The sequence below is a fragment of the Euleptes europaea genome, chromosome 16 (genome assembly GCF_029931775.1).
Source record: "Euleptes europaea isolate rEulEur1 chromosome 16, rEulEur1.hap1, whole genome shotgun sequence".
Taxonomy (NCBI): domain Eukaryota; kingdom Metazoa; phylum Chordata; class Lepidosauria; order Squamata; family Sphaerodactylidae; genus Euleptes; species Euleptes europaea.
Window position 1 is genome coordinate 4,948,841 of NC_079327.1, and position 18,001 is coordinate 4,966,841.

General features: G+C 44.8%; 1 protein-coding gene across 1 annotated transcript in view; it reads left to right on the forward strand.

The window, feature by feature from the left end:
- The window catches only part of TDRD3 (tudor domain containing 3), a 70,177-nt gene that overhangs the window by 20,119 nt on the left and 32,057 nt on the right, over positions 1-18,001 (forward strand). The window contains exons 3-8 of the mRNA XM_056862190.1: positions 1,950-2,015; positions 6,880-7,040; positions 9,424-9,565; positions 10,245-10,316; positions 12,136-12,282; positions 13,886-14,023. Of these exons, the coding sequence (XP_056718168.1) occupies positions 6,967-7,040; positions 9,424-9,565; positions 10,245-10,316; positions 12,136-12,282; positions 13,886-14,023 (573 nt within the window). The 5' untranslated portion in view covers positions 1,950-2,015; positions 6,880-6,966. The remainder of the gene's footprint in view (positions 1-1,949; positions 2,016-6,879; positions 7,041-9,423; positions 9,566-10,244; positions 10,317-12,135; positions 12,283-13,885; positions 14,024-18,001) is intronic.

Here is an 18,001-nt window from a genome sequence, read left to right on the forward strand (position 1 = left end):
TATAGGATGCCTCTCAAACATTCCACGTTATTTTTAAATCATTACTAAAAAATAAAACATAACAAGCAAGAAGAAGAATAGTCTATATCGGGGGTGTCGAACTCATTTGTGAGGAGGGCCGGATATAACATAAATGTCTCTTGGTTGGGCCGACTATGCATAACAAACAAATAAATAAATACCATAAATACCAGTCATGGCCTGAAAGAGAACCGGAGGCCAGGTCTACCCATTGGCTTGCATGGGCCTCCGGAGGTCAGGTCTACCGTCTACCCAACCACTGGGTAGATCTGGCCTCCGGAGGGTAGACCTGGCCTCCACAGGGGGAAAAAAAGGAAGTCCCCATCGGGAGGCCAGGTCTACCACCATGAAAGCCAGTGGGTAGACCTGGCCTCCGGTCTACCTATTGGCTTTCATGGCTGTAGACTTGGCCTCCCGATGGGGACTTGGCCGGAGGCCAGGTCTACCCATTGGCTTTCATAGTGGTAGACCAGGCCTCCGGACGGGGACTCCGGACGGGTGGTGGTGGGAGGACGCTCCAGGCCCGCAGGGCCTGGCTGCACCCAGCAAGCGGCAGGGGGTGGGTAGAAGGGAGGGCACGCGAGGCCCAAGAGGCCTCGCTGCACCTGGAAAGGACGGGGGAGATGGCTAGGCAAGCGGGGCCACCAAGGCCCCAGGGAACCCATAAAGGGAGGGGGAGTGGGGCTGGCTGCCTCACCTCGTGTGCCGGAGGGGCCGCATGTTTGACACCCCTGGTCTATGTAGTGAAAAACGTAGTAGGTGCTCCTCTGTCCATTTACCCGGGAAATAAATACGGAAACCAAAACATTTCTGTTTGAGTAGTTACAAAGTTGTGTTGGTTCTTAAAAGAAACCAAATGGTGAAGATCCATGGACAGAGAGTTTTAAAAATCTAAAAAATCTACATGCAGTTTCACTAGACAAACTACATCTGGGCAGTTATTTATCACCTTGTTTTATGGCCACAGTGGTAGCACAGATAGATGTATAAAGGTCAGCTTTATTAAAGGGAAGAAGTATTTGTCAGGTTGAAAAACCAAACGGGATCATGAAAATTGGCTTCTGTTGAGAGAAATTTCGCAAAGATAGTGTGAAATAAAGCAGTTACTTGGTAGGTTTATACAGGATTATTCTTTAATATGTCTTTTAAGTATGTCTTGCATACTTCTGTATACTATTTGTTATATTTGAAAGTTTGTGTAATAGATTAAGCAGATGCAGTATCTTAATAAATTCTGTGATAGTGCTATAATAGCTGTTTCGTTCAGGGGTGCGAGGGGAGGTAATTGCTTCTGCCGCAGTGTTGTTAAATGCAGAAAATAGAGAGGTACGTAATGTTTCAAAGTAAATTATTTTCCTTTTTTTGAACAAAGTGCATACTGAGCACTGGATATGACCATCTGTTTCCATATTCCGATCACTAATGTCTGCAGCGCTTCTCATAATTACCCAAGTAATTCTTACAGGAATTCATTGTGGCGTATTATCCAGCGGATCCATATCTGAGCCAAAACTTGAACCAGAGACCAGCGTCAATATGCAAGCGTATTCCCGGCTGGTATTTACCTTTTTGGTTGTTGCTTTATTTCAAAGAAGCGGCTACTTGCAGACTTGACTCAAAGACAATCCATCTTTTGTGATTGGTTCCAGCATTATTAGATGAGTGTTACTTAGAGCATAATTAAATTCTGGAGCACGCTTTTAAGTTGCGTAAAAATGCGAACCTGATTAAAATGCTGCAACAGATTTGACTGTGAGAGGAACGAAGGCTCGATAACACCCACTTTATTACTGGCGATGTACTATTAATGTGCCCCAGTGTGGAAGAGCATGACACCCAATTATTTCAATATTGCATTTCCCTCTCCCCCACAAAGGACATCGGTATTGGAAACCAGTACTCAAATATAATCTTTTTTTTAACTCCAGACGGATTTAAGAGCCATCGGCAAGAAGTTCCTTCCAAGTGACATCAACGGTGGAAAAGTGGAAAAGGTAAAAATATCGTTTGCAGCTTTGCCTTACGGTCACCCTGTTTCTGCCAGCATACATCTAGCCCTGCAGTGGTAATGGTCTCTTCCTCTCCGCCACTCGTCTGGACATCTGCCAGGTTCTTCATGTCTTGCATTGGGGAAATGGAACATGGCAAAGGGACAACGCGGGACTTGGAAAGGCTGAAAATGGCTTGCATGTTGCCTTGGTTTGCATCTCCCCCTGCTGAAGTCCTTTGGGGAAATACTTTGTCCTGAGACTTATAGAAAGTCCTTTATAGCACTTTATAGAAAGTACTTTTAAAAGGTAAAGGTGCAAGCACTGGGCCATACTGACCCATGGGGTGACGTAACATCCCGACGTTTCCTAGGCAGACTATGTTTACTGGGTGGTTTGCCATGGCCTTCCCCAGTCATCTACACTTTACCCCCAGCAAGCTAGGTACTCATTTTACCAACCTCGGAAGGTCTGAATCATCCTTTGATCTGGCTACCCGAAACCGACTTCCGTCGGGATCGAAATCATGTCATGAGCAGAGCTTTGACTGTGGTATTGCAGCTTACCACTCTGCGCTGCGGGGCTCTTAGAAAGTACCTTATAGAAACTATAAATCTAAAAGCCTGAGCCCGGATTTTTCTGCTGGGGAGGGCGGGATGTACATTTAATAAAATAAATAAATGTAAAGCTGGATACTTGGTGTGGGTAATTTCTGAGGGTAGCTGTGTTGGTCTGCAGTAGAGCAGCTAGATTTGCGACCAGTAGAACCTTAGAGACCGGCAAGGTTTTTTGGGGGTATGCGTTTAGCTCCCTTTGTCAGGAAGTGTAGGTAACGTTAACATATAAACAGACTATGTTGACACAGGGTGTCCTCAGACAGTGGGTAAAATGGCAAAATAGTCAACAGTTACTGCCTCTCAATGGTACTTGGTCAGTAGTTTGCATCTTCCTCGTTCACAAAGTTGGTCCAACTTGGATACCTGACAAGGTGCTGTAACTATTGGCTGTTTCCTAATCTAGAGGCCAGACATGTCACAGATCCATTGTAAGACTACTATAATGATTCACCGGCAGTGCATTCCTAAGGAGAGTTACTCCAGTCTAAGCCAATTGAAATGAATGGGCATATACTGGAGTAACTCTCCTTAGAAATGCACTGTAACTGACAACGGGCTTTAGTGGTCTGAAATAATGACAAATGTGCAGGTTGTTAAAGGACTGTGTGCACAATGCACATAATAGAGACATTCAACCCAACTGCCAACTTGTGGTTAGATTTGAGTGAAAAAAAGCTTCTTGATCAGTTCGAGACGTTTAAGGGATCCTTTTTCTTCTTTGCCCCGGTATGTTAGGTGAAGGGCTGTAGCTCAGTGGTAGAGCATCTGCTTGGCATGCAGAAGGTCCCAGGTTCAATCCCCGGCAGCTCCAGTTAAAGGGACTAGGCAAGGAGGTGACGTGAAAGACCTCTGCCTGAGACCCTGGAGAGCTGCTGCTGGTCAGAGTAGACAATACTGACTTTGATGGACCAAGGGTCTCATTCAGTATGAGGCAGCTTCATGTGTTCAAGAATTCTTTGGAGAGGGGCTGTGGCTCGGGTAGAGCCTCTGCTTGGCATGCAGAAGGTCCCAGGTTCAGTTCCCGGCATCTCCAGTTAAAGGGGCTAGGCGAGTAGGTGATGTGAAAGACCTCAGCCTGAGACCCTGGAGAGCCACTGCCGGTCTGAGTAGACAATACTGACTTTGATGGACCAAGGGTCTGATTCAGTATAAGGCAGCTTCATGTGTTATTGCTTTGCTGAACAAAGAGTTTTGGATATAGAGTTGTTGTTGTTGGTTTTTTGTGGGACTGCACAAGAATTGGTTGCCTGCTAAGTCCACAACGTGTACTACATTTCCCCCCCTCCGCACAGCAGAATTGGTGGGATAAGGATAGATTCTAAGCCGGATCTTAGAAGAATGTCTTACAGTCTTCAGCCACAAGATGGCTGTGTGCAATTACCTTTGGAGAAAAATGCTTGTTGTACATGCTCTGTAATGCAATATATTACTGCAAATAGGATTAAAATAGCTCATCTGTAGAAACTATTGTTATTGTTACAGTTAGAAAGGAAATCTGACACGTTTCCAAATCTTTACACCAAATTTAGACTGAACTCCAGCTAAATGCAGTTAGTACATTTCTGTGCATTCTACTGTTGGATTATTTTGTCAAATTGTGCAGCCATCAGCTAGTGCTGGCCATCTTTGGAACTTTACTGCAGTTATTTTTAATGAATCATTAAAATGTGAGGGGTGGTTTTTTTTTTTTTTTAATGAGCTGTTACTGTGCGTTAAGGGTATAATCCAGATCAAATGACCCTCTGGTTTTACATGAAAATTTGAGTCCAGTAGTGCCTTTAAGACAGCAATATTTTCAAGGATATATGATCTTTCACCTGTCAAAGCTCATCTTGTTAGATACGATAGGTGACAAAGTGCACTTTGACTCACAAATGCTTATGTGTGTGTTATGTGTTAAGTGCCGTTAAGTCGCTTCCAACTCATGGCGACCCCATGAATCAGTGTCCTCCAAAACGTCCTATCCTTAACACCCTTGCTCAGGTCTTGCAAACTGAGGGCTGTGGCTTCCTTTATAGAGTCAATCCATCTCTCGTTGGGTCTTCCTCTTTTCCTGCTGCTTTCCGCTTTTCCTAGCATGATTGCCTTTTCCAGTGACTCTTACACCCTTGAAAATTTTGTTGGACTCTAAGGTACTACTGGACATGAAGATTGTTCTTTTGTTGGTGATGGAAAGAGCCGCTAAGTCACAGCCGGCTTATGATGACTCCGTAGGGTTTTCAAGGCGAGAGTTGCTCAGAGGTTGTTTGCCATTGCTTGCCTCTGTGTAGTGACCTTGGACTTCCTTGATGGTCCTTCCATCCAAGTACTAACCAGGGCCAGCCCTGCTTAGCTTCCAAGATCTTATGAATTCAAGCTAGCCTGGGCCGTCCATATCAGGGCAGGTTTTTTTTTCTACTGCAGACTGGTTCGGCTACCCCCTGAAACTATTTTTTGGTTTTAGACACTGGAGTCAGCTGTTGATGGTGGTGGTGGTGATAATCTATTGCATGGATGTGTTATGAATTCTGAAGCAGCCGTGATGAAGACAGGTGTGTGCGCTGAAAAACTGCTGTTTGATAAGGCTCTCAGTGTAATGGCAAACAGAAAGCAGGTGCATCAGGACAGTGGTTGTATTTGTGTGGGGTCAGCAGACTGAACCAAAAATTCCTAGATGAGTCAGTAATGGGGAAGAAAGAAGGCAGGCTGGGGCCAAAGGGGGAGGCTGGAGATTGGAGCCAAGCTGCCATTTTAGGGAAACTGTGTAGTACTGAACTGCAATCGATGGAGTTGAAAAAGCAGCAATTCAGAGAAGTATCTTTTCTGACACATGCCTTCTACTGACTCAGACCATTGGTCAATCAAGGTCAGTATTTTCAACTCAGACAGGCAGCAGCTCTCCAGGGTTTTAGGTGAAGGTCTTTCACATCACCTTACCTGATCCTTTGGTCTGGAGATGCCAAGGATTGAACCTGGGACCTTCTGCACGCCATGCAGATGTTCTCCCGCTGAGCCGCAACCCCTCCAATGGTCTGTCCGTGCGTTCTGGCCTGAGTTTTTGCCTTTGAACAGTTTGCTTTGGGAGGCCTCCAGAGTTTCGAAACAGTTTGCTGCGTGGCAAGCTGCAGTTCAAGGGAAAAGCCCCAAGTCTCAAACTGCTTGTACAGGAACTGGTCAAAGATAACCCAGCCCAAAAGTCAGCTGTTGTCCACTTGTGGCAATGGGATAGAACAGCAACTTCTGTTTCCCAGACTGAAATGAAAGCGTGTTTGGCGGTGTTGTAAACAGTTTATAGAACCAAGTTTTAGCCTCCTTTAGTCGGTGCTCGTTATTACCTTGAACACCCTTTACAGCATAGGGCCTTCATACTCTGCACCACATCTTCTGGTGTGCTTCCATACGCCAACCGTGCTCTTCAGAAAGCTTCTTTCATAGAATCATAGAGTTGGAAGGGACCACCAGGGTCATCTAGTCCAACCCCCTGCACAATGCAGGAAATTCACAACTAGAAGAAGAGTTGGTTTTTTATATGCTTACTTTCTCTACCACTTAAGGGAGAATCAAACCAGCTTACAATCACCTTCCCTTCCCCTCGCCACAACAGACACCCAGTGAGGTAGGTGGGGCTGAGAGTGTGTGACTAGCCCAAGGTTACCCAGCTGGCTTCATCTGTAGGAGTGGGGAAACAAATCCAGTTCACCAGATTAGCCTCCGCCGCTCACACGGAGGAGTGGGGAATCAAACCCGGTTCTCCAGATCAAGAGTCCACCACTGCAAACCACCGCTCTTAACCACGACACCACACTGGCTGTACTTGGAGGTAGAGTGCTGTAACCAACTTAGATTGTAGAACCTGATAGGTAGCTGTGTCCACAGTAGTAGAAAAAAGCAAGAGTCCAGTACGACCTTAGAAGCTAACAAAATTCCTGTCAGGGAGTGAGCTTCTTAGATCCTAGAAGTAAAACTCTGACCTTTTGAAAGTTCCCAAGCTGTGGTAGTTGCCAAACATTGGAACATGTTACCGCTTTGCAAAATCAATCGTTCTTGGTCCTGCGAAGTTTCTAAGGAGGATGGCATAGCTTTGCTAGATAAAGTGGTATTCTGGTAATGAGAAAACCTGAGAGGTTGTAGCTGAAAACTGTGTGTATGTTTTTAATACATAAATGCTTGCTTGCCGGGCACCGACGTCTGTGGCTACAGCAAAAAAGCAACCTTCCCTCAAACTTTCAAAGGCTAATTATAATTAAAAACCATTTTGTTCTTCATATTCACAGCTAGAAGGCCCCTGCGTCCTCCAGATCCAAAAAATACGCAATATAGCTGCACCAAAGGATAATGAAGAATCTCAGGCTGCTCCCAGAATGCTGCGTTTGCAGATGACGGACGGGCACACAAGCTGCACTGCAGTAGAGTATAATTACATGTCGAAAATAAGGTAAATAATGCCGATTTTGGCTTTTGAATTGCTTTGGATATCACATGTCTCGCAATACAGGTGAATGTATCCAAGACACGTGTGAATTGAAGAACTTGTGAAGAAGAAACTGGTGAAGAAATTTTCCTGCGTGGAAGAAACATTTCACATTCTCTGCTCCCGAAAAATCCCCCCCCTAAGAATGCATTAAAAAAAAACAAAAAAAACCTTCCCATTATGTAGCAGTGCTAGGTTTCTTTGCTTGAAATGCAGGGATGTTTTAATAGTATTAACATTTCTAAATAAACAGAAAGCTTTATGGTGCTATATATTAAAAGCAACTATAGTATAATAGTATAACTCATTTCAGTGCTCGGAGGACATGTTCTCCGCTTGCCCTGGGCCTGTTATCTAAGGATAATCTTCCTTCCTATCTGGATTCTCTGGTTAGTCCAAAATTATGTAGAATCTTTATGCATTCAAGATTTAATTGCCCCTTTTCAATGGTTTTGCTGGGCAGTATGCGAAGGATCCCTTTTTCAGACTGGCTATGTCCCTGCCCTCTTCAATCAGTGGCCTCCTTGGTACATACCCTTTTGCACTGTCCTTACGTGTACCAATTTAAGCTAAAATGGATTATAGCATGTTTCAACCAATGGTCTGCGTTTTCTCGAGTAACTTTGGAGCAAAAGGTTCAGTTCCTCTTAGAGGACTCTGACCCACAGTGTACTTAATTTGTTAACTCCTTTTTTTGGAGGCTGCAGAGAAGAGCCGAAGGGAGCGTGTTTTTAGAGATGGGTCTTATTTAAGTTTTACGGTTTTATTGTTCAAGCCCTCGGTCTAAGAACAGGGGGAAGCAAAGGAAGAAAAGGAAATATAGTTAGAGCTCTTCTTTAGTTAACTGTGCAACGTGTTTATAGGACACCTTTAACGAGATGAAATTTGACACTGGAAAACAGTTGAGAACATACCTGGCGGGCCGAGGGAGTTCTACATGTGAAATCAGTTAGCAAAATAAATGGGATTCTGCATAGAGGCTACTAGAATAGGAACTGGCATTAACTGATACTGAATCGGTGTGCCGGTGAGCTCTGAAGAGAACGGACGTGGAGATGGTTCCTAAAACTGTTTGCTAGAGAAGAGAAACTGGAAGCTCAGACGTACAATAGTGTTGCTGGAATTCGTCACGGAAACGTTGCAATTCATTTTGCCCTCACTGGAAGAGCTTGCTGCAGTTTTAGTGTTGGAGACTTTTATTTATACTACAGTGGTGGCTATCACATGCGTGACCCCCCTGGGGAGAGACCATAGAGACAGCTTAGTGTTCTCTTAACCATGAAGGACCCTCAAGAGCCCCTCTTCCCTCCGTGCCACAGTGGTCGCGACCAGAATCAAGCCCCCCTGCGGCGCTGTTAAAAGGAGTTCCCGGTGGGAACTCGCTGCTACAAAATGTCGCACCCCTGGGGTAGACTTGAAGATGTCATCTTGTTGGGCCTTATGACTGTCATATAGAGGATGGTGCTGAGTTGTTTTCTGTTGATCCAGAAGGTCAGACCAGAACCAACGGGTTGAAATTAAATCAAAGGAGTTTCCGTCTAGACATCAGGATGAATTTTCTAACAGTTAGAGCGGTTCCTCAGTGGAACAGGCTTCCTCGGGAGGTGGTGAGCTTTCCTTCCCCGGAGGTTTTTAAGCAAAGGCTAGATGGCCGCCTGTCAGCAATGCTGATTCTATGACCTTAGGCAGATGAGAGGGAGGGCATCTGGGCCATCTTCTGAGCATGGAGTAGGGGTCACTGTGGGTGTGTGGGGGAGGTAGTTGTGAATTTCCTGCATTGTGCAGGGGGCTGGACTAGATGACCCTGGTGGTCCCTTCCAGCTCTGATTCTATGACTTCTCTGAATCAAAGTGATTTTTGGAGCAACTGGAAGTGGATTTTTCTTGACAGATGAGAATAACAGTTGGTATCTAGTACCTTAAGTGAAGTTTTGTACATACCACTTCCTCAAAACTGCATTCTGTATTTACAGATTTTTGCCACGGACTAACGGATGCACTTGTTACAAGCGGCGTATTCTGGCAATTCTGCTTGCAAAAAGCGATGTTGGACTATTTGTCACTCGGCGGTTGCTGTCTGTGCTTTAATATTCAGATAGATCTTATGTGTTATTCCAGTGAATTCTTTAAGATGATATCTAACAGAGCTTGTTACATTATCCGGCATTTAAATACATTGTTTTCTATTTGCTATAAAGAAGCTACACTTTTGACAAGTTATTGAATCTGCAGTGGGTAATAAATGAGTTGTTACTGAATGCAGGTAACATAAGAGAAAACAAGACAGTTTATTATTTTGTTCGATTGATTTGGCAACAAACAAGCAGACTTTCCATTTCTGCTTTCAGTCTAAACACTCCCCCTGGAACAAAAATTAAACTGTTGGGAGTCGTGGAGGTGAAAAATGGCTTCCTCCTCCTGGATGACAGCAACACGGTGGTTCTTGGAGGCGAAGTGGAACATCTTATAGAAAAGTGGGAGTTGCAAAGGGTGAGGTAACACGCTTTCCCCCTACCTTTAGTGGAACGTTGCCAGTGGTTCATTGGGTGTCTTAAAATTGATGATTATGTGGATACGTTGAGTCAGCACAATTAGCTGTGCTGTGTCATTATGACTAGTAATAACTTAAGTTGCAGTGAACTTGCTTTCCTACGGGATGAGTAGCATATGAACCTTGAGAAGAGCCTCTTTATCTGATGTATTTGTCATTTCTGTATAATTTCTCTGGGGCCTGTGTGATCGGCTGCTTAATTTCACTGAAAATCCTTTCTATTTCCAAAGGAGCTTCGGGGAAAATTTGGGGAATTTGTTCTATATAGGTTAACTATAGAGTAGCGCTACGTGAACGATCACAAAAATCTCAGTTTGTAGTTTATTTAATTTAGTGTTGGCTTTATTCTTTGTCCCTTAGATAGGAATGAACTTCAGACTTTAAGTAGACATCTAGTGGGGAATGACAGATTCCGTATGTAGGTACAAGAGTGGTTGAGAGAATTCATGATCCTATGAAAATATGATATCACAATCTCTTGATCGCTGTTGGTTGGTCATTAAGTTGGTAGATGGAAGCAGTGCTAAGAAGATGTCGCACCCCTGATCTCCTGCTGTGGAATTGGGTAGTTGCTACCAGGCTGCCACCATCTAATGAACACCTGGTTTCGTTTTACAGAGCTTATCGAAACACAACAGAAGTAACATAGGAACAGAAGGTGGACCGCCTCCCTTCGTTCCTTTTGGGCAGGTATGTTAGGGTTTTTTGGGGTTTTTTCTTTAAGTACAGGCTGAGTATCCCTTGTCCGAAATGGCTGGGACCAGAAGTGTTTCGGATTTTAGATCATTTCAGATTTTGGAATATTTGCATATACATAATGAAATATCTTGAGGATGGGACCGAAGTCTAAACACAAAATTAATTTACGTTTTATATACACCCATGAACACAGCCTGACTGTAATTTTATACAATATTTTAAATAATTTTTGTGCAAGGGGCATCGTGGGGAACCTGCCATTGGCCCGACCGGCCTGCACACGTGCCATTTTATTACCCTTTGCGGGCACTTTTGGACATTGGATATCGGATTTTTGGATAAGGGATATTCAACCTGTACTCTTGCTTTTCAAGCCATGACTATTGTTTATAAGGTCTGGAATGATGGGCAGTTTCTAAAAATCCAGTGATGTGAACCTCAGTTTGAAGTTTCAGCTATTTGTACACACTGAGGCTAAATGCGATTGAGCTAGGATTTGGTTTATTTATTCATTTAACACGTTTTTTATGCTGCTTTTCCACCCAAGGTGGCGAACATTAAAAAAAAAAACCACATTGAAACATTTGAACCATTAAAATGCATTTAAAATTATACAACAATTCAATAAAAACACATAAACAGCACCCAAACTAAGAAGGACAGTAGCCATTACTGAGGGTATACCAAACAAAACAAAATAAGTCTTCACCTGCTGGTGATAGACACTGATAGAGGGAGATGGATGAATCTCCTTAGAGAGGGCATTCCAACATTTTGGGGTCCGTGACTGAGAAGGCCCTTTCTTGGGTCGCCAACCGTCTAGCTTCAGATGGTGGTGCCATTTGAAGCAGGGCCTCCGAAGAGGACTGGAGCGTATGTGTGGGTTCATATGGGAGGAGGTGGTCTTTAAGGTATGTTGGTCCCGGACCGTACGGGACTTTAAAGGTCAATACCAACACCTTGAATTGAGCCCAGAAGCAAACCGGAAGCCAGCGTAGATGGAACGAGACTGAAATGATACGGTCCCTACAACCATAGCTTTCCTTTTTTGTTGTGGAGAGTGGACAGGGAGAAGCTTTTCTCCCACTCTCATAATACCAGAATGCGGGGTCATCTTCTGAAGCTGGAGGGTGAGAGATTCAAAACAGATAAAAGGAAGTATTTCTTCACACAACACATAGTTCAATTGTGGAACTCTCGGTTGTTTCCTTTATTGTTGTTGTTGTTGTTTCTTTGCTTGCTTGGGACGTTTGAGTTAAGAAGGATCCCCCTGAGTAAGCATGTGCAAAACACGTAGGGGCAATTTAATTATGAAATACTTCTCCCTTGCACCAATTGATTTTATGTTTTGTTTTGTTTTTTGGTCTTCGTTTTGGTTTGGGGCGGCCCTCTTTTCTTGTGTTTGTACCCTGGAAGCAAATCAACCATAAAGAGAGGAAACAAACATAGAAACCTGATACTATAAAATAACAATGTAATTTTAAGTTTAAAGTAGGAAATGCTATGCCCACTGTAATAGGTTAAAGGTTAGATGTAGAGGGTGTCTGTTTTTTGAACGTATGTATAATCTAGCCCGAACAACAGAAAGTAAAAAAAATCCTGTCTGCTTGATTATCCTCTAAGATGTGTATGCCTATGATATGTTTTTCCTTATGGCAAGACAGATTCCCTCTTATTTTACCCATTCCCTTTTCCCCTTCTGTATCCCTATCATATTATAAAACTAATAAAACAATTTAAAAAAAAGAGAGGGAGGGAAATGTGTGGTCGCCTTGCCAATTTTTGTTTTGGTGCTTCTTCATATCGCCAGAGATGCGCATCTCAGCAGCAAGTGGACAGTCGGGAGCTGGACCAGAGAAAAACCCTGCAAACGGCAAGCGTGGCCAAGCCCGTGGGAGACGACGAGTTCGAGAAACAGCGTACGGCAGCCATCGCAGAGGTGGCCAAGAGCAAAGAGGTTAGAATGGAGCGTGGCGGCTTTTTGACATTAACCTTTGAGTTTGTGTGATATATAGATAGGATAGGCTGTAACTCTGCTGGAAGCCGCAACTGTTAATTTCTGGGTGTCTTTTCTCCCTGTAGTTCTCCCCTGTAGTTGTTTAGCATGAGAAGTCAACACTTATGAAGATAATGCTATGTTTTTATGCTATAGAAAAGAGCCAGAGTCCAACAGCACCTTAAAGACTATCAAAGTTTCTGGCAGGGTGTGAGCTTTCGTGAGCCACAGCTCGCTTCTTCAGATACAGCTAGGATATGATTCCATCTATCCTGAAGTAGGGACAAGTGAATTTAGACACATAATGGCAACGCACATGTCAGAAGCAAGTAAATGGCCTTGTGTGTGTGTGTGTGTGTGTGTGTGTGTGTGTTAAGTGCTGTCAAGTTGCTTCCGACTCATGGCAACCCTACGAATTAAAGTCCTCCAAAATGTCCTATCGTTAACAGCCCTGCTCAGGTCTTGCAAATTGAGGGCCGTGGCTTCCTTTATTGAGTCAATCCATCTCTTCTTGGGTCTTCCTCTTTTCCTGCTGCCCTCAACTTTTCCCAGCATGACTGTCTTTTCCAGTGACCTTAACAGGCGTGATTGGATTAGGTGTGATATGCAGAGGTGGGTAGCAGGTGTGGAGAAATCAGCATTGGCAGTGAGACAGGAATCCCAGAGCTCTATTAAGTGCCAGAGAATGCATTGTCTTGAGCTTCATTATTAGTTGTAATTCATATTGCCAGGGATGTGCATCTTAGCAGCAAGCGGACAGTCAAGTGGAAAGCTCATACCCTGCCAGAAATTTTGTTAGTCTTTAAGGTGCTACTGGTCTCTTTCTCTTTTCTACCATCATGATCTGTTTTCGCTGTTGTGAGCCACTCTGGAACCGGCTCCGGCTGAGAGAAGGGCGGGATAAATAAAGATAAAATAAATAAATAAAATATTGCCTATGGTCTTGCATGGATTTACTTAAAGGAGGGGGAAAGGGGGATTAGCAGATGATTATGGGGAACTGATGAAAGGACGGAAGAAATAGCCCAGCTTAAGCATGTGCATTTCCATCATAGGTGATGGCCATTTGGTCTTTACTGGAAAACGTGAAAGTGTTTGCTTGCTTTCTGTTAACATGTTGTCTAAATATCCGGATTAATAGAAAAGCCAAAAAGACAGAGAAGCAGATTGCTTAATATGCACCACAAAACCACATCAGCTTTTTTGGGGTGGGGGCTTACTTTGGCTGGTATGTGTTTCCTACACAGAATAGAAACTTTCCTTTCGGTATGAACTCAAGTTCTTTTACCTTGACGAACGCTTGGGTAACTTACTATTCTTACTGTTCTTAATCCACCTAAGTGTTTGAAGGAGTTCAAAAGACTGCTGGTTATACCGGCATATAGAGTTAGTTGTATGTATGTGTTTCCTACATGGAACCTTTCTTAATTGGCACAGTAAAGGCCAGAATTTACTTTTGGGGTCAGCTTAGTTGAAGCTGGTACTGGTCACCTTTTCGAGCATTTTAGTTGTTAAGCTTAACAGAACTTCATTATCAGTTTTTTCCCCCCCTCCTTCTCTGCAGACTAAGACATTTGGTGGCGGTGGCGGCAGTTCTAGGAGCAATCTCATTGTGAGTACGGGAGGGAACCGGAGCAGGGAAGTGTTCCAGAAAGAGAGGACAAAATCAGAGGGGAAAAACGAAGGCGTCTATCGAGAACTGGTAAGGCTCGGGGCCTGAACTTCAGTATACCAAAAAAATGCCCCCTTTTTTTCGTACTGTGTGTGTGTGACGTCAAATCACAGCTGGCTTATGGCGACCCCGTAGGGTTTTCAAGGCAAGAGACCTTCAGAGGTGGTTTGCCATTGCCTGCCTCTGCATGGGCTGAGAGAGTTCTGCGAGAGCTTAGACTGGCCCAAGGCCACCCAGCAGGCTTCATGAGGAGGAGCGGGGAATCAAACCCGGTTCTCCAGATCAGAGTCCGCCTCTCTTAACTACTACACCACGCTGACTCTCTTAAGGTAAAGGTAGTCCCCTGTGCAAGCACCGGGTCATTCCTGACCCATGGGGTGACATCAAATCCCGACATTTACTAGGCAGACCTTGTTTACGGGGTGGTTTGCCAGTGCCTTCCCCAGTCATCGTCCCTTAACCCCCAGCAAGCCGGGTACTCATTTTACCAACCTCGGAAGGATGGACGGCTGAGTCAACCTCGAGCTGGCTACCTGAAACAGACTTCCGTCGGGATCGAACTCAGGTCGCGAGCAGAGCTTTTGACTGCAGTACTGCAGCTTGGCACTCTGTGCCACGGGGCTCTTTTTTGCACTACAAGGAATGAATACTGCTATAGTGTCATAGTAATCCTGACCTAGGAAGTCTCGTCCCAACCATGTACTTGAAATGTGGTCTCAGGCATCCCGTTTTTCACTTCAGCTTTGTAACTTGCCCAATGGCCTCCCCATGCCATATTCATAAGAAAAGGAGCATAAGGACATGAGAAAGGCCCTGCTTGATCAGACCAAGGCTCATCAAGCCGAGCAGTCTGTTCCCACAGCTGCCAACCAGGTGCCCCTAGGAAGCCCACAAACAAGACAACTGCAGCAGCATTGTCCTGCCTGTGTCCCAGAGCACCTAATGTATTAGGCATGCTCCTCTGATACTAGAGAGAATCATAGAGTTGGAAGGTACCACCAGGGTCATCTAGTCCAACCCCCTGCACAATGCAGGAAATTCACAACTAGAAGAAGAGTTGGTTGTTTATATGCTTACTTTCTCTACCACTTAAGGGAGACTCAAACCGGCTTACAATCACCTTCCCTTCCCCTCCCCACAACAGACACCCTGTGAGGTAGGTGGGGCTGAGAGAGCTCTTAATGGAACTGTAACTGGCCCAAGGTCACCCAGCTGGCTTCGTGTGTAGGAGCGGGGAAACAAATCCAGTTCACCAGATTAGATTCCGCTGCTCATGTGGAGGAGTGGAGAATCAAACCCGGTTCTCCAGATCAGACTCCACCGCTCCAAACCACCGCTCTTAACCACTACACCACACTGGCTCCCCCCCCCCACACCCCCAGTGTCCCTTACTCCATGCCCAAAGATGCTCAAGTTGCCCTCCCTCTCATGATCTGCCTAAGGTCGTAGAATCAGCATTGCTGACAGATGGCCATCTAGCCTCTATGTAAAAACCTCCAGGGAAGGAGCGCTTACCACCTCCTGAGGAAGCGTGTTCCACTGAGGAACCGCTGTGACTGTTAGAAAATTATTCCTAATGTCTTGATGGAAGATTGTAGCAGACCTTGTTGTGTCTCTTCTTGGCTTTCCCCTCCCCCCCAAGGGTAGATAAACGACAGGGAGCATTCAGGTATCTAAAGAATAAGCTTGTACTACAGCAAGCCATAGCGCCAATCAGCTTCTTGCTCCTGTCGCTTCCTACGAGTTAGCCGTTCAGAAGTCATGTGCACACACGCGGTGGAGAAAACGCTGAGCAAGCTGCATTAGGTATGAATAAAGCTCAGCTCTAAAATATTTATGAAGGAGCAGCTCAGCGGAGGCCTCTGGGAAAGCAATCGTTTAAGAACAAGAGGGCTCTTGAGAATACGGAGAGAGGAAGCATAAAGTGTTACTTTTTAGCCCTGGAGATCAGAAAGAATTAGGAGTCAGAACTGAGTAGATTGCACATATGTCTGAAAAGGAGACTGGTGATACGTGACCTCGCCAACATGCAGTCCAGGTGCTCCGGTGTCTCCCACAATACTTTACCCCTTCATAAAAATCATTATTTTCTGCTCAGTCCTGTCTCAGCAAGAGAAGATGATGGAAAATTAATAGCTGAGTACTCAGGGTTCACCGCAAGGTTGCAGGAACTAAGGCACTCATGACACGCGCTCGGTGTCCTCTAAGCTGAATTCTGAAGAGCCCACCATAAGTAGATGTAGAAAAGAGCCAGAGTCCAGTAGCACCTTAAAGACTAACAAAATTTCTGGCAGGTACGAGCTGTTCTAGGATGCAGTCATAGCAAAGGGTGGAATAGCAGATATCAGGATTGAGGAATCGGCCTGTCTCGGAGGGGGTTCATAACTGGGGGTGGGGCAGGGGAGGGTAATGGGTGGCCTATGGGTGGAGGCTCTGGTGGTCTCTGGAACGTAGTGCTTTTTATCAGTGTTCCATGCTCTGTAATGTTCTTTGCATGGGGCTGTCTTTTCATCTGTACCAGACATTTTTCATCAGGACTTAACTCACATCTGCCTTACCTTGATTAATTCAGGGCAAGGTTACTATACACATACACACACACACACACACACATATATTGCCATCAAGTCACAGCTGATTTATGGCAACCTTGGAGGGTTTTCAAGGCAAGGGACGTTCAGGGGTGGTTTGCCATTGCCTGCCTCTGCCTCACACCCCTGGTATTCCTTGGAGGTCTCCCATCCAAACACTAGCCAGGGTCGAGGCTGAGAGTGTGCGAATGGCCCAAGGTCACCCACCAAGTTTCCATGGCAGAGTGGGGATTCGAACCTGGGTTTCCCAGGTCCTAGTTCAACACTTTAACCAATACACCATGCTGGTTCTGTACAATAGAGCTTCTTAAATCTATTTATTTTAAGGTACGCTTAGGCAGGTAGAACTAGTATGGGAAGTGCCTGGCTTTACCGTACCTGCCGTACCGCGCCTAACTTGGAATTAGGTCCTCCATAATGACCTTTCTTTCTCCCTCCCTCCCTCCCTCCCTCCCTCTTTCTTTCTTTCTTTCTTTCTTTCTTTCTTTCTTTCTTTCTTTCTTTCTTTCTTTCTTTCTTTCCTTCCTTCCTTCCTTCCTTCCTTCCTTCCTTCCTTCCTTCCTTCCTTCCTTCCTTCCTTCCTTCCTTCCTTCCTTCCTTCCTTCCTTCCTTCCTTCCTTCCTTCCTTCCTTCCTTCTTTCCTTCCTTCTTTCCTTCCTTTCTCTCTTTCTCTCTCTCTCTCTTTCTCTCTCTCTCTTTCTCTCTCTCTCTCTTTCTCTCTTTCTCTCTCTTTCTCTCTTTCTCTCTCTCTTTCTCTCTCTCTTTCTCTCTCTCTTTCTCTCTCTCTCTCTCTCTCTCCCTCCCTCTCCCTCCCTCCCTCCCTATTCTTAGACCGAGGTCTTCAATAATAAAACCGTAAAACCTAAATAAGACCCAACTCTAAAAACACTTCCCTTCGAGCCTTCTCTGCAGCCTTCAAAAAACAAGCAACAAAATAAGTACACTGAGGGTCAGAGTCCTCTAAGAGGAACTGAACCTTTTGCTCCAAAATTGCTCGAGAATCAGTAATTGGTTAGGCAAGCTACATTCTGGTACCCAGAAGTTTTAGCCGCAGATACCGATGGTCACATCTGTTCCCGTACCATCGCTGTACAACAAGCATCCTGAAATTGTGCCTGAAGTAAAATACCATTGCTTGCCTGAAGTACCTAAAGTAGCTGAACACTCTGTTTCAGTGTTGGTTGTGCTTATATTAGGCTGTGCCGGCTTGTGCACCGGTGCATGTCATGTTGGGGATGTGCTGTGGGCAGATAACTCTGTGTCCAGTGTTTCCCACTTCAGGTTCTAGTGGAGTTTGAAATCTGCTTCGCTGACTTCGTATGTAGCGTGAGCATGATAGAATTGCCTTCCAGTCTTAGTATGAGGAGACCGGGAGACAAATCTTGGTTCATTCAATTCTGAGACTCATAGGTGACAG